Raw genomic sequence first — 23,394 nt, 5'->3', positions numbered from 1 at the left:
TCAAAAAAAAAAAAAAAACAATTAATTGTTAAAAACTGTTCCTTTTTATTTTTTTCAGCAAAAGAAGAAGAGAAACAGAAGTTACTTAAATGGAGTTCAGATTTAAAACAAGAACGAGAACAACTAGAGCAAAAGGTGAAACAGCTCAGCAATTCTATAAGTGTAAGTAAACCTCATGCCTTCAGTGGTAGATACACAGACACATAGACGTAGACCTTTCCAAGTACTCAACTGTACATGTGGACCCACGGGCTGGGTCAGGTCCTTTGGTTTGTTAACATGATTAACTTAGGCAAATGCAAAGTTTGCCTTCCAGTTAGAGTTCAGCCCTCAGGTACCAGTGGCCAGTTGGTATATGGTGCCTTCCCCACGCTCTGGAACATCCTCTTGTCGTTAATCTGAGAGAGGATTTTCAGTCTCCAGGCTGAAGAGATTAAGTCAAAGCTACAGCAGTGTAGTCACCACCCCTGCATTTTCCTGACAGTGTTTGGGAGGAGTGTAGAGTCTCACCGGATGCCAAGCACACACAGACCTGGTCTCCTTGTGTGATTCTTTCTAGCCACCTGAGCTAGTGGGTCCATGCATATGGCCCTTCCCTCGCTCCCTCTCTTCCACACCATGCTGATTGCATTTCCCAGTTTTCCTGACCAGTGTGAGGAAGAGGGTTTCTAGAGACAAGTATTGGAAGTAAGTACTGCCTAGTCCAGGTGGGAAAGAGGGTTATATTTCCAGCAGGGGTACAGAGGCTCCTCACAGACGCCAGGTGGCAGTCGAGCTGTCCCACTCACTTGCTTCCTTCTCCCCACCATACCTACCCATGGTGCGCAGATTTAACGGCTCTGTCCCTGTCTAAAATAGAAGGCAGCAGGTGTGGGAAGCTGAGGGCAAAAGGCTACAAATCCATGACGGAGTAAAAGGCTGCATCTTTTGGCCTTGGAATATCCTAGATTCTCCTAAATAGCATTGGCCCACCCAGGCCCTGCCTCTAAATTCTTACTGACTGAATGAATGACCCCCCTCAGTATGCCCTCAGATTGAATCCAGATACCACTGGTTTGTTTTCTACCCTGGAGAGCTCAGTCCATTCCTAAAGGTCATCCATTAGCATGACAGAAGCACATCAAATCCTGCCTAAACCAGCTTCAGGGTAACTGTGGGAACTTTTTTTTTTGAATGACTGTTTTGTAGTATTATGGTGGTTATGCCAGTTTGGTTTTAAGTGCTAGGGCTCATGCGCACACAGTTGTGTGCGTTCTCTCTCTGTCGCCTCTTGGCTCCCCCACCCCACCCCTGCCCCATTCTTTGGGTAGTAGCAGCCCACTCCACTGAGGAGCAGAACTAGGCCTGGGCCTGCACACCAGCAGTGGGCGGGTCGTTTTACCTGGACAGAGAGGGAGCTCCTCCCCTCAGGGATTGCCAGGCCTGTTAGGAAAGTAGGAGGCTCAGTGCCACCGCTCTTCTCATCCGCTGCAGAAATGCATGGAAATGAAGAACACCATCCTGGCCCGGCAGAAGGAGATGCACAGCTCCCTGGAGAAGGTAAAACAGCTGATTCGCCTCATCCACGGAATCGACCTCTCCAAACCTGTAGACTCTGAGGCCACTGTGGGGGCCATCTCCAATGGCCCGGACTGCACCCCCCCTGCCAACGCCGCCACCTCCACACCGGCCCCTTCCCCCTCCTCCCAGAGCTGCACAGCGAACTGTAACCAGGGGGAAGAGACTAAATAACAGAGCCCCTCTAGGAGAAGCCACGGGATCCCGGCGGCAAGGAGAGCAAAACACTGAAGACTCTAGAAAAGCAAAGCCGGATTTCTTCTGGAAAGTGCAGAATTCTTTTGGTTCTTTGGTTCCAGAGAGAGAGAAGATGCTTGTGCCAGGTGGCACCAGAGTTTGCCAATTGATCCTTCTTATTCTGTGTGTACATGCAAAGATTGGACCATGTTACATGAAATAGTGCCAGCTGGAGGTTCTTTGCCAGCACCATGCCAAGTGAAATAATATATTTACTCTCTCTATTATACACCAGTGTGTGCCTGCAGCAGCCTCCACAGCCACGATGGGTTTGCTTTTGTTTCCTTGGGCGGGGAGCAGGGACGGGCGGAGGGAGGAGAGCAGGTTTCAGACCCTTATTTGAGAGCCGTTTGCTTAGGTAGAGAAGACGAGTCCAAAGAGTGTGTGGGCTTTCCTGTTTCTAAACTTTCACTACTATAAAACCAAAAAAAGGAAATTGAGATTTAACCGACCCCAGTGCCGAGAAGAGGGAAGGGGAGTGGCTGGGAGGGGTGGGATGGGAAGGTGCAGCGACCAAGCAGTATTTAGTAGTGTCCCGAGGGGGCTGGCGCAAGGGAGGCGGATGCCTAGAACAGCCCGTAGTTCTCCCCACGCGCTCCGTTCCCCACGCAGGGATCCCCACCACTCCTGAAGCCTCGCGAGTCCCCTTCCCTCCCTGCTTGGTGAATCGCATCCGTGGTGATCTCGTCCTGTCTCCTCTCTAAGAACAAGCAGAGCCGGGCCCTGCCCGTGCCCAAGGCAGGGAAGAAGGGTGTGTGTGTCCAGGAAGGGAAAAAGGTGGATCAGTGATTTTACTTGAAAACAAGCTCCATCCCTTTTCTATATTTATAAGAAGAGAAGATCCTGAGCGAAGCAGCACGCGACCCAGGTGTGTGTGAATTGAATGGAGACGTTTCTTTTCTCTTTTATTTTTGTTTTTGTTCTTTTTTTCTTTAAAAAAAAAAGTTTTATTTTATTGTTTATTTTACTTTCTTGGTAACAAAAACTAAAATAAGGAATAGAAAAGCTGTTTTTCAGGCTGACAGTCCAATTAAGGGTAGTCGAGACCTTGCATGGTAGAATAGGAATCATAGTGTCAGTGAGGTCCAGTGAGTCTTTGTGAGTCCTTGTGTCATCGTTCGGGCACTGTTTTTTTATGCAAGGGCAAAAATCTTTGTATCTGGGGAAAAAAAACAACAACAACTTTTTTTTAAATTAAAAAGGAAAATAAACAATATTGAGGTCTTCCTAGTGTTACTTAAAATTAAGATCAAGGTAAGAAACATTGTAAAAAAAAATTACAAAAGTGCTATTTGTTTCCTAAAAACAGTGATTTCTATTAAAAAGGTGTCAGAACTGGAGAAAATGCCGTGTAGTTATAATTTTTTAGCACAGAACCTGCTGATCACGATGATGTGTTGCCGCGTGTGTCTCTAGACTGGTGGGCTGGCCTCCGTGAAGGTGCCCCACCACTCTCCCCTCCTCAGAAAAAACTGTCCTCTCTTCTTGGTGCAGGGATCTTGTCTGTGTTTTTGAAGCCCAAATGGAGTGTGGATGGTATCAGGGCCCCACCCGTGGTCTCCTCAGATGTTGCTAGAGCAAAGGGCTGGTGCCTAAATAAGATCCCTTCCTTTGGTGCTGCTCTTGGTCTTTCAGCCACCAGCATTATGAGTGCCTGGGGGACACCTCTGAGGGAAGTGGCCAGTGGACCTCAGTGGTGCTTTTGCACCCTGGCCTTGGCGGGGAGGGTATGGGGGTGCAGACTGGGGGCATCAGCCCTTGGTGCTTAGAAAGAACAAAGGAGGAGTGAGATGTCTTGAGGGTGCATCAGAGAGCCCCAGGGTAGCCTTGTTGTCTGTCTTGCCTTGGAAGAGAGGTCTGAAGCTCCAGCTGCTTTCTCTGCCTGCTGGCTCCAGGCTCCAGAGATGGAATTTACTACACTCCACCCACCCATTCCTGGGTGAGCCCTGGCTAGAATTGCTGTGCTTGCCTTGGTTTGGACTGTCGTGGCCTCTCCTTCTGGAGAAAACCAGGGTTCTGAAAGCTCAGAACATTTCTCTCTTCTTGCCTTGTGGGAAATAAGTTGTGTCGGAAGCGTGCTCTCGTTGGAGACCTTTGCCTATTGTGTGCCCCTAGGGGTTGACAGGAGGGAGGCGGAGGCTCTGCACCCCCGTCCTACCGGAGCATCTCCCACAAGTCTGCCCCAGGGCCTTGTAATGGCCAGAGTCTAGGAGTGGCTGAAAAGGCCCATCAGCTTCTCTTCCACCCAGTAAGGCCCAGAGAGACAGACAGATCCTGAAAACAAATGCAGCAGAGAGGAGACGCTTCTTAGAATAAAATGTGTCTCATCCACATCAGCCATTTCCAATCACCTTCCTGAGGATGTCAGAAGAGGGAATTAAGTTTGGCCGCACAGATCTCAGTTAGGCCCTGGCTGCTAGGCTGGTTGAGGGGGCCAGAGAAGAGTTCCCTTTTCTCATTCAGAAACCAAGGTGCTATGTCTCGTCAGGGAGCTTTGGAGATGCCTGGACTAGTGGAGGAATAGTTGGCGGAAGGCTGTATGCCCTGCCTCAGAGCTCTCCCCTCGGACTTGTCTGGGCCCGCAGGGGCTGCCACACGATGCCTGTCTGTTGCTGAAAGAAGCTGGGAAGCCATCACCACTAGAGGCCTTGGGTTGGAGAGGAGCTGCCTGAGGAGTCTGGTGGCGGGGGACAGGGCTAGGAGTTGGCCAGTTGTTTTGCCTGCTGCTCTGAGCAGTGTCGACTACACTCTGACCTCGCCTAAAGCTGGGGCGTGGATTCTTCCTCACGCTCAGATGTGAGCTGTTTTGTGAGTCAGCTGGTATGGAGTACAAGATGCAACCCTGCCCCCCAAACCTACATCCTGGACTCAAATCCCAAGACACTGCTTTACTGTAAAGAAAAGGTCCGTGTCACTCAATCTCCTTTTCCTTCACTGTCGTGACAGAAGAGCTCCACTCTGTCCCCCCAGACTGGGTGCCTGGGACCACCTGAGACACACACTCATGACACCACCACCCCCCACAGCTGCCTCCCCTTCCTGCCTCCTTCCCTCCGCTGCTCTTTCCCTGTGGCCCAGAATTTAGCTGTTCTGACAGCCACTTACCTGAGACCAGCTGGCCTTGCAGCCACTTCAGATACCAGGGAGTGGCTGCCCACTGGGCCCTGACTGGGAGTCCCCTTGTCAGTCCCTGATCAGGCGCTGCGCCCTGGAGGCAGTGAGGTCATGTTGCTCTCATCCCCACCTCTGCTTCTTGCCAGAATTGCCACCTGCAGGTCCTTTTTCTTTCGTGGAGCCTGCTGGGTCTTGTCTTACCTCTGCTGAGCTCATCTGGATTCTGATTTCTTCCTTCCATATCAGGCCCTTCGGGGTGAGTTATACCTGACAGGGAGACCCAGCTAGGGGCAGTCCCTGGTGGGGCCTGGCCTGTGTGGGACCTGTCTCTAGAGGATGCGACATGGCCCGGCAGCTTCCAGCCAGCACCCTCCGAGTGCCTGGTTTCCCTGCAGGGCTGCCTGTCTGTCCCAGCTGCTTCCTGGCTCAGGCCCAGCAGGCGCTGCGAATGGGGGTGGCTGTGCACAGCTCGTCCAGCCAGGGTGACCATGTTTGCAGCTCACTTCCAGCAGAGCCTCCCGAGGCTCTCCCCTCCAACCCTCCAGCTCACACAGCTCTAAGTGGTTTCCTCCCTTCATTCCCTTCTAGAGTGTGGCCCTCCTTATTTATCTAAAGGGCCAATTTAGGAGAATTTTACCCCAGGGGCAAAAGGCCCTTAGGGATAGGATGGATGGTAGCCCAGGTACACTTTCCAGGCCCTGGGTTTCTCCAGCCCCTATGGTTTCTGTTGGGTAGAGGCAATTTTGCTCTGTGTAAATGCCGTGGACCTCGCCCCCACCCCTCAGCCGGGCACCCTTGACGGGCAGCAGGAGTCCCATTCTCACCCTGACTTACAGCCTGTCTTCTTGTCAGCTCCTCTTCAAGAAGGGAGTGGGTGGCTCCTGGGAAGTGCTTTGGCCCTCCCACTAGAGTGAAGAGGAGCAAGCAGGGGGTTATGCAGAGAGCCAGGGTAGGAGTTCTTATGAACAGCTCTTGGAAAGGGAAGGCAGGGCTCACGATTCCACGTGGCACTCCCCCTCCCAGAGCCCTTCCTCCCGGGGACTCCACCCTACAGCAGCCTTTGGCCCCTCACCTCTCTCCGGTGTTGGTCCTCAGCCCAGGGCGAGCTGCAGTCAGGCGGGGCGGGACGGGCAGGCCAGAGGTCAGCAAGCTCTGAGCAGAGAAGAGCCAGCCAGACCCCAATCCTGTCTCTTGTCCATGCCCTTTGTGATTTCAGTCTTGGTAGAACTTGTATTTGGAGTTTTGTGCTTCAAAGTTTTTGTTTTTGTTTGTTTGGTTTTTGTTTTGAGGGGGTGGGGGGGATACAGAGCAGCTGATCAATTTGTATTTATTTATTTTAACATTTTACTAAATAAAGCCAAATAAAGTCTCTCGGCCTCATGGTGTTGGGTTGGGGGAAGGGGAGGGTGGGCGAGAAACACTCCAGTTCCAGCCTCCGCCCTCCCCGACTCGCGCTGTCTGGGAGGAGGCTCTTGCCCTTGAGGGCGCAGGCCCTTCTGGACGCCAGCCAGACTCGGAACCTCCCCTGCTCATTGAGGCCCTTATGCCTCAGAGAACCAGCCCTGGATCCCCCAAACCAGGAGGATCATGAAAAGAATTTTTAAAAACTTTAATTATGAAAAAGTATATAATTGAAGATGGGGGAACCAGCCCCGAACCGGCTGGGGCAGAGGGAAACCAGACCCCAGCCGTAGAATAGCAGCAAGGGGAGGACCCCAGGCCCCACCCCACAGGGGCTCCACCTTAAATAATTTAAATAGCATTGATGGTGGGAGGGCGGCAGGGTGGCAAGGTTGTTCCAGTGTTTGCAGGAGTGCAGGTGGGAGCTAAGGTGAGGGGCAGGCGTGAGCCCATGCCTGGGAAGCTCAGGCCGGGCTTCGGGGCTGCTGCAGGGCAGGGAGGTATTTGAGGGCCGCAGCCCCATAGTGGCGAGACAAGTCCTGGTGGAACTCGTCCTTGAGGGCCTGGAGGCAGTCACGATAGGTGGGGCTGGAGCGGAAGCGGGAGATGTCAAGGCTTGGAGCATGGGGCAGGTGGATGGTGAAGGCCTCGGGCAGCACCAGGAGCTCGAATTCCTGCAGGGTGGGGCAGAGGGACAGAGGTTGCCTGGGCTGGGGGGAGACGCAGCCCTGTGGGGATCAGGCTTACTCCGTAGCCCCTAAGAGCTAAAGCGAGGGCCAAAGGGCTGATGATTTTAGTCCTACAGAAGGGAACCGTCTAACAGTGCTGCCTGATGGTGTGTTCCACCATGCACAGGTGTGGTGAGTTCCCTGGACCTAGAGGGGTTCAGTCGAAGGCGGCGGCAGCAAGACACCCTCCTCACCTGTGCATCCAGCTCCACGATGTGGGCCACCTTGTTCCAGCCAAAGCCCACGAAACGGGGGTCATAGCGGGGACAGTCACGAGGCACCACCACGTAGGGCTCGTAGTCGGCTGCCCACTGCACACGGTATGGGGCCTCGGCCTCCCGCCAGCGGGCGTAGTCTGTGGGTGCATGACCCCGGGGCCACTCGTGGTACCTGGGCGGCAGGATGGGACGGGGAGCCAAGCTGAGGCCAGGGGCTGGGGGTGGTGGGGGCCGGTGTGGGGAGCAGAGCGGGGCGGAGCAGCCTCTCCTACCTGAAGGTGTGGAGAGCACCTGCGTCTAGCAAGGCCAGCAGCTCCGCCTTGGAAGTGGGGAAGCTGAAGCGGTAGTGCAGGGTCTCGAATGCCGGCACCACCAGGGCGGCCTTGCGCCGGCTGCCCAGCCCCAGCTGCTCGATGGAGGCCCTGGGGAGCAGCACGCGTGAGCAGGAGAGAAGAGCGGGGCCTCTGCCGCCAGAGCCCAGCCAGTGCTGCCATGGGCAGTGGCCATGGGAACTCATTCCCAAAGGCTGCCTTATCTGATGCCGCCCTGATGGGACACAGGACACACTGGGGCCGCTGTTGAAGCAGGCCTGGCCCCTCCTATGCTCTGGCCATCTACACAGCGTGACACAAACCCCACCGTACAGAGGGCCAAAAGGAGCAGGGCCATACCGGCCGTGGGTCCCATAGCCTGTCACTGTCCATATCCACCCCTCCACTGGTCCTCTCACTCCCTCCAGGCCCACCTGAGGTAGTCGTAGAGGGAGTAGGCGGGCAGAAAGTCAATGTCACTGAGGAAGACATAAGGCGTGAGGGCCTGGGCCAAGGCCACGTTGCGGAGCTGGTTGATAGGGTAGAGGGGACCCTCGCGGTACACCACATGGTAGGCCACGTCCTGCCGGGCAGAGAGCACTGGGGAGGCCTCGACGAAACGCAGGAACTGCTGGGCCTCTGCGTCTGTCAGGTACAAGGCCAGGCTCATGGGGCCCGGCCAGTGCCTGCACAGGGCTTCCAGCATCTGCAGCCTGCAGCAGGGGCGGGGTGAGGTCAGCCCAGCCCTGCCCCTCTTGCACAGGAACCCAGGTAGGGCTGGAAAACTTCCCCAAAGCTGCTGGCACCGCCCCCCCGCCAAGGGGTGCTGAGCACCTTCCAAGGACCTTTCTAGCCGGTCTTAATTAATCTTCACAACTACCCTAGCAGGTGGGTACTTTCTCATTTGACAGATGAGAAAACTAAGAGCCAGAGGCATTAAGACTTGCCCATGGCCCCACAGCTACTAACGGACAGTTCCAGGCATCAGAGCAACTCCAAAGCCCAAGCTCTTGCCACCATATCCAATGTCCCCAAATTCTGGAACTCCTCGAGGGACAGGTAGCTCACTGTCACAGCACCAGGCTACCAAATGAAACCTCCTCTCAGAAACTCCCAATCCTAGCCATGCCGTGCTCCCTGGGTGTGCTCTCATCACCCTCACCGGTCCATAGAGAGCTGGGCCACCAGGGTAACATCGTGAGGATGGGGGTGTGGCGGCTCATGGGGTAGGAAGGTGATGTGCACACGGTGCACAGTGAGCTGCTGCTGCCGGAACTCAAAGCAGGTATCTTCCTCGTCGAGTTGTGCCAGGGCCTGCTGCAATGGACACGGGTCAGGGGAGAGAAGGACCGGCGCCGGGGCAGGACGACATGTCCCCCAGACAAGGCTGTGTCCCTCCAGAGCAGAGAGGGGCAGAGCTTCCACAAGGTAAGGGAAGATGGCTCTCTCTCACCTGCTCAGCCCCAGGCAGGGCCTGGCTGGGGCACCCAAAGAGCTCTCTGCGCAGCAGGTTCCCGTCGTACTCCATGAAGGTCAGGTAGAAGTTGCGGAAGAATTCCACGTGCTTATTCTTCACCCGAAGCTTCTTTGGTGAGTTCCAGTGGATCACCTGGGACCCAGAGGGTGTCTATGGGGGTACGGGAGCAGGAAGCAGGAGTCTCCATCCTTGGCCCACCACTGTCCCACTCACCTTGAGGTCAGATGCCTGAGAGTAGCAGCGCTCGGCCAGCGTGTGGTCCGACAGCTGCACGTTCCAGATGCAGGGCAGGGGCTGCACCAGCCCCGGGTGCTCCTTGATCACAGCATTGAAGATGTCCTGGGCAGAGACAGCCATCGCACCTCAGCCCCCAGCCTGCCACCCGCTGCCCCCACCAGCGTTTCCCAGACCTGGTCGGCCAGTGAGGTGGCGGGCAGGGTGAGGAGCTCCCGGCTGGCTGTCAGCCTCCACATCTGCTCCCAGCCGGCTCGCCGGAGCCGGTCCAGCTGCAGCAAGATCACACCTGCCGATGGGGAAAGGTTGTCACGCCCACCCGGAACGACCAGCTCCTGGGGGCCAGGGGTCATGAAGGTGTCTTTTGCATGTTTATTTTTTGACTTATTGGTATTTTCTGACTGTTCAGACATGATTATGGACCACTTCTGTCTACAATCCATCCTCTTGGGGGTGAGGGGAGGCACTGCACACTGCCCAGCTTACAGAGCACCTCCATAGCCGTCTTCTCACACTCGGTGATCCCAGGGCTGTTAAAAATCATCCCCATTTAATGGATGAGAAAACTGAGGCTCAGAGGGACCATGTAAGTTGTCCCAAGTCGTCCAGCCTGCACAGACAATGTTGGAACTGTTTTCTGGCTCCTCATCCAGCGTCGCTTCAACAGCACTATTCTTCCTGGGGGACTTCCTAGCACTCTTTGTCCTGCCCAGCCCCTGGGGCCCGACGAGCAGCAGCCCACCCCTCCTGCCTCCGCCACCACTGTCCCCACCTGTGTTAAATCCCCGACCCAAGGCAGGCCAGGGCCTGTGGTTCTTCCAGAGGTTGCCCAGGTACCAGTCGCTCTGATTCTCCACGAGCCCGATCACCTGCTTGTCTGGGAGGGGAGGGCATGAGGGAGCTGCCTGAGGCTGCCATGGGACCTGGGCTCAGGGTTAGACACAGGGAGTCCTGGGCAGGCCAGGAAGGGGGGCTGGCTAGGGCAGGGGCCCAAGCCTCTCACCGGAAAAGTGAGCAAAGAGTGCCCAGAGCTCCGCGATGTCAGAGGCGAAGGTGACATCCGTGTCCAGGACAATGACTCGGGCCAGGCCAGGGGGCAGGGCGCCAGGCAGCACCAGCTTCATTAGCCCGTAGAGGCCAGAGTAGTGCTTGTTGGGGATCCAGGAGATCTGGGGCTGTCGGGGGAAGGGCAGGGCATGAGCTGGCAGAGAAGGGCCTACGCATGCCAGAACACACTCAGAGGGACACAGTGGGGAGAAGGGGTGAACTCCAAAAAGAATGAGGGATTTGAGCTTCAGTAGGTGTGACGGGACTGGGGACTCTCCTCCCCCACCGCACAATGCCTGGGGAGGAAGGAGAGGGGTGGGCCCAGCTGGCAGGAGTGCAGAGGGGCCGGGGCTCCTGCCTTGAGCTCCTCAGCATCGTAAAAGCTGACACGGACAGCGGGCACCATCCACGTGTGGAAGAGCGTCTCCAGGATGTTTCTGGCCACAGCATCCGTCACCAAGTGCAGGTGCAGGGGATTTTTCCTTTTGGGTGGACAGAGAGGAAGCCTGAGAGGCCCCAGCAGGAGCAACACAGGACAGCCCCGACCCAGGGCGCTGAGAGGTGCAACCACTATCTGCAAAGTGCTTCTCCATACCCAGCTCGGGATATTCTTACAACCACTCTTCGGGAGAGGAAGGGGACACTGTCCTTATGTCACCGACGAGGAAGCTAGAGCTGAGACACAGTGACTTGCCCAAGACTTTGTCCCTTCCCCACTTCTGACCCACCTCTTCTGACATCTCCTGTACCTGTAGAAGAGCATGGACTTCACCAATGTGATGACCTCTCGGCTGGAGTTATGTCCCGCACACACGATGGCCACATGCAAGAGCTGGGGAAGGGGCACCAGGGTTGGCAGCAGTCTCCCCGTCACCCACTAGACGGCTGAGCTGGCCTGGCCTGGGCAGTGTGGCTCCGCCTGGCAGCAGAGCCAGGGAGGAGTTCGGGAAGCAGCAGCAGGATCCAACCCTCCATTTCACACACGGGGAAACTGAGGCCAGGAGCAGAGGAGGTGTGCACCCGGGGCGCCCCCAGCTGGCTGGCCAGTGGCAGGGCAGACACCAGGTGTTGTGATTCCCACAGGTGTCCAGGTGGCCGGGCTGGGGGCGCCGCGGCCCGGGATTCCCACCGCCAGGGGCCGGCGTGCCTACCTCGCACTTGGGTGGCAGCTGCGGGCCGCAGTCGGAGCGGTTGTGGCCGCCCTGTTCCGCCAGCGGGTCTCCGTCGAGGGCAGCGGCTCCCCGCAGCCGCCCGTCTGAGAGGATACGTGGCGTGAGCGGGCAGGGGAAGCATCCCGGACTCCCTGGCTCACCGCCCGCTCGCGGCCCTCACAGCCCGGGTCCTCACCGAACAGGAAGAATCCGATCAGCAGCAGCAGCAGTAGCAGCAGCAGCGCGGCGGCCCCCAGCGCCCGGGGGCGCCTTCGGGGCAGCATGGCCGCGGGCCGGGGCGCTCAGGGCGGCGCGCGACCCCCGCCTGCGGGCTCCATCGCGGGCTCTGCGGAGGAGGAAGAGGGAAGAAGGCTCAGCCCTGGGCGGCGGGACCCGACGGCTGCCCGCTCGTCCCTCCCGCGCTGCGTTGCCACCCTCACCTGCTCCAGCTGCTCCCGGGCCCGGGCCCTGCGCTCCCAGCAGCCGGCCCGGGAGAGGGACAGGGGAGGCGCGGGCCGGCCCCGCCCCCAACCTGGGTTCAGGTTTCACCTCCGCTCTGCTGAGCTTGAAGAAGGGGGAGACCCCCCCGGGGGGCTGGCACCGCCCACTGCCCCAGCCTCCGACGGCGCCCCCAGCCTGCAAGGAGCCCCGGGGACCCCCTTTCTGGGCTGAGTTTCCCACCCAGACGCGGGGAAGGTTGGAGGGCGCGGGAGCAGCCACCCAGGAAGGCCCAGTCCCCGCTACCTGACCTGAGCCCATCCCCCTGCTCGCTGCTGTGGGGCCCAGTCTCCGCCCCCTAACCTCCCCGGGGGAGGGGCCAGTGACCCCGGACCCGGGATCAAAGGGACAGCCGGAGCACAACCGGAGTGTGGGGGAGGCGACCGGAATGCTGGGCCGCGGGGGTCGGGGACACCTGCTCTGGGGACTGGAGGCGGGGCCGTCCGAGACCCGCCCGCGAGCCAGCGAATACCTGGAGCCCTCGCCTTCCTCCCCCTACCCACAGTCCAGGTGGCTCGGCCCTGCCCGGCGGCAGCCACGGCGCGGCCGGGACAAAGCGCCCTTGTGAAGGCCGCCTCCCTCCCGGTAGCTGGCGAGGGGCCTCTGACGCGGGCGGCCAGGGCCGGGATCCCCATCCCGTCTAGACGGCTGTGAGTGTGCCGGGCCCTGGCCTGGAGCTCTTCCTGCCTCCTTCTATGCGGCGCGCCCCATCGCAGGCCCTGGAGCGGGTGGTGGCCACTCTGGACTGCGCACAGATGAGCGTGCCAGGCCCTGCGCTAAGGGTTTAACACCCTCGCCTCAGTTCATCCTCACAGCAGTCCTGTGATGCGGCTTCATCTCCCCCAGAGAGTTGACGGGACCTGTTAGACAGGAACGCCCGCCCTCCGCCCACGCCCCCCAGCCCCACACCCTTTCCCTGGCCCTGGCCCTCCCTTGCTCTTTGTCCCGAAGGGGCTCCCGCGCCGCCCAGGACTTGCCCTTGGTGTTCCTTCTGCCCGAACGCAGCTCCTCACAGGGCTGGCCGGCACTCATGGAAAGTTGGAGTCGGTTGCTTGTTTACTGCCTCTCTCCCTCCTAGACTGGAGGCTGCTCACGGGACGGGGACCTTGTCTGTCTTGGCCTGGGCTGGGCACGGCCTTGCACGTACCAACTGCTCAGTATGTGTTGGAAGGGGGTGGGAATGAGAACCTTCCCTCCCCTGACCTGGAAAGGGGCTCGGGCTGTGGCCTTTAGCTCAACCTCCAGCCACAAAAAGTGAGGCGAACCTGAAAGAGCTGTGGAAAAGCTCTGAGGCCCCCAAGTCTCCTCTTCAGGCCTTTCCCTGGGGCGGAGGGAAGGTCAGCCTTTAGGGCTTTGGAGGCCAGGGCTAACGGTTGCTATGGAGACGGATGGGGCGCCTTGTATGTCTGCGAATTGAGAGGAGATGGGCGACGCCGGCTGGGACTTTGAGCCTCCAGCTTCCCTGATCCTCAGCTCTAGCCTGTCCCTGGCGTTGGGGGGAAGAGGGGGCGATTCCCTCCTCAACACCTTCAACAGAGATGGATTTCGGGGTTGCGTGCGAGGAAGGCCTGACCCAGAGTAAATCTTCAGTGAGGGGTGGGGAGCTAGCGGCAAGCGGGGGCTGCAAGTCTCACTGGGTCACTCTGAACACCGGAGTCTCCTCTCCAACCTCACCACTCAGGGAAACCTGAAGTGCTGAGATGCCTGCCGGGCCTCCAGGGGGTGTTCTGGGGGCATGGAGGGGGGAAGGGAGACAGGTATGGGCATATAGCAGGGTGCTGTTCCTCTAGGCCTGTGACCCAGTTTGACCCAGCTCTGCCCAGGAGCTTGCTGTGTGACCTTGGACCAGTCAGGCCCCCTCTGTGGGCCTCTGCTGTCCTCATTGGCACCTACTGGTCTATCGCTCTTGCCCTGTGACTTGGGGCAGACTGAAGGAGGGAGGATCCGGCCCAGCCTGCCCAGAGGCTCTTCCAGCCCAGTCAGGTGGCCCAGTCCAGGCAGGGGCCCAAGGAGCAAGGAGGGGCTCCCCTCAAGAGCTTCCTGTACACGTGGCTACTCTTTGTCTCTGGGGACTAATCAGGCCCAAGATCTAGAGAGGACATTCAGGCAGCCCTGTTGCTGCCAACCTGCCTCCCCAGCCCAGTCCTAGAGGGAGAAAGGAGAAACCGGCTCCAGCCCCAGCCCCCTCATATTCTGTCCTGAGGAGGCTGCCCCCTGTCCTCCATGCTTCTCTCCTCCCTAGAATCACAGGACCACCAGCCCTGGAAGTGCTGAGGGAACCTCACATTCCCCCTCCTCCCTCTCTCTACTGCAGCCGAGGGAGGACTGGGAAACAAGTTCACTAAGATGGTGGGCTGGAGGCCTGGCATGGCAGCTCATTTTGTAATCCTAGCACTTTGGGAGGCTGAGGTGGGAGGATAGTTTGAGGCCAGGAGTTGAAGACGAGCCTTGGCAACACAGGGAGACCCCATCTCTACAAAAAAATAGAAAAATTAGCCAAGCATGTTGGCATGTGCCTGTAATCCCAGCTTCCTGGGAGACTGAGGCAGGAGGATCGCTTGAGCCCAGGAGTTTGAGGTTGCTCCACTGCACTCTAGCATGGGCAACAGAGGGAGACCCTGTCTCAAAAAGAAAAAGATGGTGGTGTGGATCCTTTTGCAGTTCATAAGCTCAGTGGCTGGATTTTCACATTCAGGTGTAAGATGTGCCTCCCTCAAACCTTCTTACTATTGATGGTGGGACGGAGTGAGGAAGGGAGAAAAAGACCCACCTTGGATACTCTGAGCCCAGATCCTAATCCCAGTTGCTAACTTGCCTCATGACCAAGGAGCCTCAACAGATGTCACCGCTCTTGCTGGGCTGCGGGAAGTAGAAGATAGGTCACTGCCACAGGAGACCTGCCCTGTGGCCCATTTGGCCAGTGCCTTGCTGTGCCACCTGGGACAAGTTTTTTCCCGTCCTTGGGCTTCTAATTTCCCATCTGTGAACAGGAGTTCATGGCAACCTGGCAAAGTTGCTGGGAGGAGGGTGAGTGAACCTGGCACCCAGAGGTGGCAAAAAATGATGTCGACTATGCCTATGGCCACCTCCTCTGTTCTCCAAGCCCTTTGCCCTTCTTTGAGGACCCTGGACTCCTCTCCCTGGGTCTTCATTCCCTGTCCTGAGGGTTGTGGCTTCCTGGTGAGGTGGGATGCTTAAAAACGCCTAGACTCTTAGGTCAGACTAGACCAGGATTCGCACTTTGGGCGTTCTAAAGCGCATCCTTTCCTCATCTTTAGGTAATATCTAGTGCCGTGGATCAGGTAAAATAACATACTACTATTCTCAGAGTCCCCAAAGGCGCATGCCACGCCCCCTTCCCCGCAGCCAATCCGCGGCCATCTCCCCGGAGCGCAGGTTCCCTCCACTGGCCGCTGCCACTCCTGCCAGCCAGGCTGCTCGTTTCGGGAAGGGATCCCCAGGAATCGCCTCATCCTTTGGGGCGCAGCTGAGGACTGGGACGTGCATCCGAGGGCCGGAAAGCGCTCTGAGATTAATCCCGAATTCAAGAATCAAGTCTGCCCTCAAACCATTTTATAGACGGGGAAATCCGAGGCCCAGGGAAGGGCAACTCCCGCGCAAGGTCCCCTGAACCGAGAGAAGCCAGGGCCAGTGTTTTCTCCGCGTAGGTGGAAGTGCAGGTGCACGCTCTTGGGGGCACAGTCCTTGCGGGAGCTGAGGCTGAAGCCGGAGCACTAACTGTGCTGGCTAGGGGATCGACACTTCGCTGGGAGTTTGGGCTCCTCACTGCCTCAGTTTCCCCAGTACTACCTTTGGTGGGGAACGGGAGACGGGGCACTGGGCAAACGCTCGCCTGCTGAGACGCAGTTCGAATGCCTTTAGGTGCTCCGCGTCTCCCCAAGACTGACTGAGGCTCCTTTTTTCAAAGGACGCACTACCTCCCAGCCCTCTAAAATCCTGTCCTTGCGTTCGAGCCTCTCGGCGTTCTATTGGAAAGACTTGGCCCTCCTGCTCCCTTCTCTACAATGAACTGCTCAGACTGCCGCCGAGCTTTCCCGGAGCGTTAACTGCGCAGGCGCAAGCGCAGTAAACCCGAAAAACGCAGGAACTGGGTCCTGACGGCGTAGGGCGGGTCGGGGCGGAGAGTGTGTTAACCAATGACTTGAAGGAGTACGGGGGGCGGGTTTACCCCGCAGTTGCTAAGCGCTACCCAAGTGGGAGGTGATTTAAGAGATGGGGTGAAGGGTGGTTCAATGGCTCTTCAAGTCACCATCATTTTGGTCCCCGGAAGTTAAGTAACCGAGAGGCGGGCCTAGGACCGGAAGCAGGAAGGAGGGCGCACGAAGCAGGGCGCCGCAGCCAGTGGTACTGTCGGTCAGTGGATCTGTCGGTGCCGACGGCAGGATGGAGAAGCTGCGGCTCCTGGGCCTCCGCTACCAGGAGTACGTGATTCGTCACCCGGCCGCCACGGCCCAGCTGGAGACAGCAGTGCGGGGCCTCAGTTACCTGCTGGCAGGTGCCACCCTGACCTTTGATCCATTCCTTGGGGGCCCTGACCTGTGACCCCAGTGGCCCCTTTCCCTGCGGAGTCAGTGTAGTGATCTCTGTGCTTGAGAAGTCCCGTCCAGGTTCCCGTAGGGAGTAGGGAGGAGACGTCGGGGAACCGAAGATGAAAGGTTAGGCAAATGCTCACCGACGCCTTCTGTACCTTCTCCCCAGGTCGATTCGCGGATTCGCACGAGCTGTCAGAGCTGGGTGAGCTGGGCTCTGGGGTGGGTGGGTACAGGGGTGGCCTGGGCCCGGAAGAGCTTCCCAGAGGGGATGAATACCACAGCTCGAGGTCCTGGACTGCCCGTTAGATCACCCTGTGCTATGACTGAATCAGACAAAAGTCTGTTGTCCCCTGTCCTGGGCCCTTCATGTCCCCAAGTTAAGACACATGTCTGGGGACTTTGACTGAGTGTTCACCACCCGTCAGGCGCAGAGCCAAGTGCCTTTCCTGCCTTTGCCAGTTAATCCTTCCTACAGTCAAATAAGGTGGGTACTGTTATCGTCCTTGCTGTGCAATTAAGGGAACAGAAGTGCAGTGAGGTTAGGGAACAGTTGCTGATAATCCTAGAACTAAGATTCAAATCCCAATCTCCCAGATTCCAGGATTTCCAGACTGTAACTGTCTCGGGAGCATTTGCCCATTGAGTACTGGAGGTGACAGACCTGAAAGGATGGGCTGGGATTGGAAAGGTAGAGATGGCATAGATTCCCAGGGACAGGCTGCAGAGAGGGCAAAGGCCAGGAGGTGGGACCACACATCTGTAGCTGTTTGGAGTGCAGTGGGCAGTTGTAGGCAGCTGGATGGTCAGTGCTATCCTGCGTGACAGTATCTGGTTTGTTACTGAGCTCAACCCATCCTCTTTTGGTCCAACCGCCCATGCAAGATCATACTGGGGAGTGTGGAGTGCCAAGGAAGTGGGCGGGGAGGCAGATTGGTTTCCACATAATCTGTGGGTGTCTGAGCACAGCAGGTGATAGGTGATCCTGCAGCTCTGGGGAGAAGGTGAGAGGGGTGGAGGCTGCAGAGCCAGCCCTTCAAGGCCACCCTCTACCCCTCAGTGTACTCTGCCTCTAACCTGCTCGTGCTGCTCAATGACGGGATCCTACGGAAGGAGCTTCGGAAAAAGTTGCCTGTGGTGAGAATTCTGCCAGGAACTGAGGGCGGGGAGCACAGGGACTCAGAAATGAAATAGCAACAACCAGGCCATGTGTGCAGCACATTTTGTGGTCTCATAGAGTGTGAGGCATGCCTTTGCCCATCTGAGCCTCAAACCATCTCATTAGATGAAGTGTAAAGAGTGTTAGCAACCTTGTCTCAGTTGAAGGCACTGAGCTTCAGAGAGGTAGAGTCAGCAATCCCAGGTCACCCAGCCTGTTAGTGGTGGAGTCGGTGTTTGAACTCAGGCCTGCACGCTTAGGCTTGGAAAGGGGAGAATCCACATCTCTTGTCAGAGGACCCCCCCTCCCCCTGCCCCACAAGGAGGGCCAGGGCCTAGGGGGAGCCCCCTGACCTCTTGGCCTGGGGTTCTTGCAGTCGCTGTCCCAGCAGAAGCTGCTGACATGGCTGAGCGTGCTGGAGTGTGTGGAGGTGTTCATGGAGATGGGGGCCGCCAAGGTGTGGGGAGAAGTGGGCCGCTGGCTTGTCATCGCCCTTATCCAGCTGGCCAAGTACGTTGGGACTGTGGAGGGCAGGACCTGGGTGGGGGTGACACAGGCCAGTATCTGTACAGATAGTGGCCTGGGTCACCCTTGGCCCCTGCCAGCTAGCCATCTCCCCCTAACCCAGCCATACTCTCTGACCCAGGGCTGTACTGAGGATGTTCCTGCTGATCTGGTTCAAGGCTGGCCTCCAGACCTCACCCCCCATCGTTCCACTGGACAGAGAGACCCAGACACAGCCCCCGGGTGAGCTGCTTCCCCACTCTGGAGTAGAATGGGGCGTAGGACTGATTAGTGGCTTTAGACTCCACCGGTATGAACACAGTGTTGTCTGTTTATGGAGCACATCTATCCCTGTCAACTGATTTTATTTTCATCACCCTGTATTCTGCAGAAAAGAAAAAGAAAGATTAATTTAGGGACAAAATCAGAACTTGAACTCAGGACTTCTGATGCCAGGGTCCTCATTCATTTTTTTGGTCTACAGGAAGAGGGAACAGAGCAGGAGGTCGGGGCTGCCAACCTAGTCCCTGGGCCCGCTTCTGTAGCAAGAGCCGCAGCCTCAAGAGGCAGGGCACCCAGCACTTGTCAGCCTCTGGGCCTCATGCTCCGGACCTTGGTGGGGGCGGTTCTTTGCGTCTCATCGTGGTCATGTTGAAAGCAAAGGATTGAGAAGATATGATCTCCCTGGTGCTCCAGTCCCTGGGAAGCCCGGGCTCTTGGCTGGCTCTGGCCACAGATGCTGCTGACCTTTCCCCAGGCAAGGGAGGGTTGCAGAACGCTGATGTCCCACGTTGAGCCACAGCCACTGGCTGCAGTTTCCTTGACTCAGCTGCAGCCTCAGTACAAGCTTATCTGTTCTCCCTTAGCCCTGAGTGTTCACCGCACATGTGTTCTTTGCAGGCTCTACTGGAAACATGTCCCTCTGACAATAGGGCCTTCTGTCTATCCCTGCTAGATGGTGACCACGGCCCTGGCAGCCAGGAGCAGTCATATGTGGGCAAGCGGTCAAACCGAGTGGTGCGCACCCTCCAGAACAGTAAGTGGAGGACGTGGTCGGACTGGGCACGAAGGTGCTGGGGTCTGCCTGGGCCTGAGGGATTGGCTTCCATCAGTGTCCACCTTCCTTCTGCTCTGGCCTGGGCCTGGCTTACTCATCCGCTGCCCTTGCATTCTAGCTCCATCCCTGCACTCAAGGCACTGGGGAGCTCCCCAGCAGCGGGAGGGACAGCAGCAGCAGCAACGCCAAGAGGAGCTGAGCCTCACCCCTACCCCGCTGGGGCTGCAGGAGACCATCGCAGAGTCCTTGTATATTGCGCGGCCGCTGCTGCACTGTATCCTTAGCGTGGGGTGGGGCCAGCACCTTGGGCTGGGGATCGATTTGAGCGTGGGCTGAGCCGGGCCCCTGTGCTGGAGACATCCTTGACGCCTTGGCCGTCAGTGCTCAGCCTGGGCCTGTGGGGTCAACGGTCCTGGAAACCCTGGCTCCTGTCTGGTGTTGTAGACGTGACCAGGTGAGCCTGGGTGTGTCCGCGGGCCCCCCTCTGCACTGGGCTTTCCACACTAGGGCTGGCCTCACCTAGGCAGGGCGGGCAGCAGCCCCTGCTCCTCCCAGTGCTGCCCCTGTGGACACCCAGCCCAGATCAAGCCCCTGGCCCTGACCGTGTCCCCTGTCTCCCAGCCTGAGCCTCCTGAGCGACAGAAAGGGCCTGACCCGGAGGGAGCGGCTGGAGCTGCGGCGCCGGACCATCCTGCTGCTCTACTACCTGCTGCGCTCCCCGTTCTACGACCGCTTCTCCGAGTAAGCACCTGGCCCCTGCCTGTTTCCCGGAAGAGGGCAGAGAAGCAGGCCCTGGGCTCCAGCCGCTGTTGGCGCCTTCCCTTCTCCCCCGTTCCCCCTTTTGGGGTTCACTGAGTACCCACTGTGTTTGTCTGGGTGGCGGTCACCAGATGCCAGCCCAGCCCTTCCTGCAGAGCTCTCGGGGCCATCAACCCACACGTGCATGAGCTTCAACACCTGTTGGCAGGGCTGAGGGGCAGGGCTGAGGACATTGCCAGGAGGCCCACAGGGACGGAGCAGGTGCGGGCTGTCCATAGCTTCTAGCTCATTCCCATAGCTACCTGCCGAACGGTCGGGATTATGCCCACTGCTCAGAGGAGGCACTTGAGGTCCAGGGATGTTGGGCAACTTAAACAAAGACGCCAGCCAGCAGGGCTGAATCCCAAATTCACGTTCTCTCCTGGCTGTCCCTGCTTTGACCCGTGAGGGCCCAGAGCCCCCAGCCTCAGCCACAGAGAGGCCTGCTGGGGCTGCGCGGGGGTGGCCTGGGGCCAAGGCCCCCAGGGCCTGCCGGGGTGACTGCACGAGGTCAGACTGAGATGTGAGGAGGGGGCCCTATGCAGCCGCAAGGCCGGGAGACAGATAAGGCTCCTGCCACCCACTTTGGGACTTAACGAACACTTCCAAAAAACCGGAATGGTAACTGGAGTTGCATTTAACGTCCAGCCTCTGTTTTTTCTGAGAGAGTAGGAAGTAAGCTTATATTTAATACTACTTTGGCGAAAGTGACTTAGCCTGGCAGTTCCTGCCATTTTCAGACAAGTTCGAAAGCTCATAGGGCCTGAAGCCAAACCAATTCCATACGCAAGAGAAAACATTCCAGACTTCCACATGTAGTAAGGAACCCCCGCCCCGCAGTTGCTTGCACTTCACAGAGGGAGCCTTGCAGCCCTAGTGTCCCCCTCATATGACCTGAGGAATTGTGAGGTGACAGGAATTACAGAGACGGCCCCAGGCTGCAGGCCCTCCGCTACCTGCCCCAGTGTCTGAGAGCTGAGAAATCCGTCAGGGAGACGCCTTGTTGGCCCGAAGGGCAGGAGCAGGCCTGGAAGGAATAGTCCTGTCTTCTCTCCCCTCGTGGCCTCGGGAGCCAGGCTGCCTTCCCCGTGTGTGACCTCGGGCAGTTATTTGGCCTCTCTGTGCCTCGTTTCCTCATCTATAAAGTGGCGATGATGAGAGAACCCACCTCATAGGGCTGTTTAGGGGTCATATGACTTAAAACACATGATAGTCCCTGGTATGTAGTAAGCGCTTAATAAGCGTTATGTCTTATTTCTCCTAGTATCATGAACATCACCATCATCTCACCTTGAGTTCCCCTGTGGGAAATGCTCATCTCTTAAAAAGCTAGGCCTTGGCCCTGTCCCCTTGCACTAAGCCAGCTTGCCCTCCTCAGCACTGTGTCCCCTCCCGGGCCCTGACTCGCCTCTCCATTGGCTTGTGACGTTTCCATGTGGCGCGGCTCTTCTGGACTGGGGGCTTCTCGAGGGCAGGGTGGGGTTGTCTTCCTCTTTGAACCCTCCACCATGCCACCTGGCACTGCTGCATGCGTGGCCCTCGGGAAGCATTTATTGCTGGATGTCAGTGGAAGGGAAACGAGGGGAAGGAGGAGTGGGAGGAGGATGGCTGTGAGGTGCTGCGAGTAAGTGGCCCACCCGTGGCTGAGCTTTGGGCATCCCAGGGCTGGCGGGGAGGGCAGAGCCTGGAGCCAACCCCAGAGGTCTTGCCCTCGTGAACTGGGCCCTATCCTAGCTCCAGAAAGTCGCCGCTTGTCTTTTGGGATGCACCGTGTTCAGTTGGGTGGTGGGGGAAGGCTCCCCACCCTCGTCGTTTGCAGGGACCCCCCTCCCTGACTCAGCCTTGTCCCTGTTTATCGCCTCCACCCAGGGCCAGGATCCTCTTCCTGCTGCAGCTGCTGGCTGACCACGTCCCCGGCGTCGGCCTGGTCGCGAGTAAGCAGGGGCGATGATTGTAGATTGTGGTTGGATGCAGGGCCCATCTTCCTGTTCTCTGTCTCCTTGTCATTTGATTCTTGGCACAGTGAGGGGAGGAAGCCCAGAAGTCAGGGGCAGGCCATACATAGAGCCAGGGTTGGCTGGAAGGAGGGCGTCCCATGGTGGGGGTATCGCTAGACCACGTGGGGCCATCAGCCTTTTTCCTGTCGCAGTATCCTGGAGCGATGCGGGACCATCTCATCTAAAGGGGATTGTATGGCAGGGGAGGGGCCACCGGGCTGCTTTGAGATCCCACCTCAGCAGAGCCACTGGGGTTCTTGTCTGTAAATGGGACCCCTGCACTGCCGCCTCCCCAGGGTGGGGCAGGGGAAGCAACAGGGCTCGCAGCCGTGCAGGGGTGAGGAGCTGCGTTGGTGGAGCAGGGCAGAGTGGAGTCCGGCCCCCGCCTCACTTGTTCCTCTCTCTTGTTGCAGGGCCACTCATGGATTACTTGCCCACCTGGCAGAAAATTTATTTCTACAGCTGGGGCTGACAGACATCCCGGGAGTGGGGCGTGGGGCAGGGTGGTGTGCTCTGCTGTGCTGGGCAGGGTTGCCTCGGCCCATCAGTCCCCTGGGCCCCTCTTCCCTAATAAAACTGACTCTGGAGTGTCCCAGCATGCGACCTCTCCGTGCCCACCGCCCAGGGTGCCTGCCAGCTCCCCCCACCCCGACCCCGGGCTCTGCACACAGCCAGGGAGGCACTGCGTTTAGTCGTTTAGTTGTTTATTGGGTGGTCGAGAAGGCTTTCCAGCCGCCTCATTTGCAGGGATCCTCCCCCCAACTCACAAACTCACACCCTCCTAATACCCTCTTGACTTGGACTGCCCCCTCCTGTGGTGGAGCCACCAGCCCCTTGTCGCTGGCCCAAGATGTTGCCACTAGGACTGGGATCCAGGCTCCTCTGGCCACAGGAAGCTGTGACTTAACTCTCGGAGCGTGAGGAACTGCTGGCCCTGCAGTCGCAGGAGCAAACGCTGGTACTCGCTGTCCAGCCCCGCTGAAGACAAGGCTGAAGCAGGCTCCCGGTGTGTCTTCTGGCCAGCGCCCCTATCTGTCCCTCCCCTGCAGGGCCCTGTGGCTCCAGCAGCCCCAGGCCGTGGTACTGCCAGCCCGCCCCATGATGGAGCCTGGTGGAGGGTGAGCCCCGCTGTGGCACAGAGCGGCACCTCTAGCCCTGAGTCCCCAGGTGGGGGTGAAAAAGGCTTTTCTCCCATAGGAAGAGGGTGTCAGGCAGCAGCCAGCGCTGGGGACCGTGCTGGGGAGGGAATGGGACCCAGCGAGGCTCTGGGAGAAAGCCAGGTGCGAGTTCAGGGGACACAGGCTGGGGTCTCTCCCACACTCACCCTCTGGCTAAGGGGGGCCAAGTGTGCCTGGA

General features: G+C 58.2%; 3 protein-coding genes across 5 annotated transcripts in view; 2 read left to right on the top strand and 1 right to left on the bottom strand.

Annotated features, from left to right (window-relative positions):
• PHF21A (PHD finger protein 21A) overlaps window positions 1-3,139 on the top strand; it is a 152,728-nt gene extending 149,589 nt beyond the window's left edge. Inside the window, exons 14-15 of the mRNA XM_012645209.1 lie at window positions 59-162; window positions 1,474-3,139. Coding sequence (XP_012500663.1) covers window positions 59-162; window positions 1,474-1,731 — 362 coding nt within the window. The 3' untranslated portion in view covers window positions 1,732-3,139. The remainder of the gene's footprint in view (window positions 1-58; window positions 163-1,473) is intronic.
• Window positions 3,140-6,773: 3,634 nt separating this feature from the next.
• On the bottom strand, window positions 6,774-12,186 carry GYLTL1B (glycosyltransferase-like 1B). The gene is made up of 15 exons (XM_012645204.1): window positions 11,916-12,186; window positions 11,672-11,821; window positions 11,476-11,579; window positions 11,074-11,156; window positions 10,683-10,806; window positions 10,281-10,452; window positions 10,050-10,154; window positions 9,454-9,566; window positions 9,257-9,382; window positions 9,020-9,175; window positions 8,729-8,883; window positions 8,001-8,279; window positions 7,528-7,677; window positions 7,232-7,427; window positions 6,774-6,983 (listed from the first exon to the last, which is right to left on the bottom strand). Exons 2-15 carry the CDS (start codon window positions 11,757-11,759, stop codon window positions 6,774-6,776), a joined length of 2,061 nt encoding a protein of 686 aa, XP_012500658.1. The 5' UTR covers window positions 11,760-11,821; window positions 11,916-12,186.
• A 388-nt stretch (window positions 12,187-12,574) lies between these two features.
• On the top strand, window positions 12,575-22,639 carry PEX16 (peroxisomal biogenesis factor 16). Of its 3 annotated transcripts, none has more exons than XM_012645206.1 (12): window positions 12,575-12,623; window positions 15,902-16,489; window positions 16,693-16,728; window positions 17,584-17,660; window positions 18,059-18,192; window positions 18,329-18,429; window positions 19,142-19,222; window positions 19,362-19,517; window positions 19,625-19,697; window positions 19,865-19,984; window positions 21,911-21,975; window positions 22,452-22,639. In XM_012645206.1, the coding sequence occupies exons 2-12, from the start codon at window positions 16,378-16,380 to the stop codon at window positions 22,508-22,510; spliced, it is 1,014 nt and encodes a 337-aa protein (XP_012500660.1). In that variant the 5' UTR covers window positions 12,575-12,623; window positions 15,902-16,377; the 3' UTR covers window positions 22,511-22,639. The 3 variants fall into 3 exon arrangements, with proteins under 3 accessions (XP_012500660.1, XP_012500662.1, XP_012500659.1); XM_012645208.1 differs by lacking the exon at window positions 12,575-12,623 and adding an exon at window positions 12,638-13,130 and having other exon boundaries at window positions 16,265-16,489; XM_012645205.1 differs by lacking the exon at window positions 12,575-12,623 and having other exon boundaries at window positions 15,416-16,489.
• Window positions 22,640-23,394: the final 755 nt, after the last annotated feature.

Source organism: Propithecus coquereli, unplaced genomic scaffold (genome assembly GCF_000956105.1).
Source record: "Propithecus coquereli isolate 6110/MARCELLA unplaced genomic scaffold, Pcoq_1.0 Scaffold227, whole genome shotgun sequence".
Lineage (NCBI taxonomy): Eukaryota > Metazoa > Chordata > Mammalia > Primates > Indriidae > Propithecus > Propithecus coquereli.
Note: the sequence above shows the minus strand (reverse complement) of the source record. Positions and strands in the feature narration are given on the sequence as shown.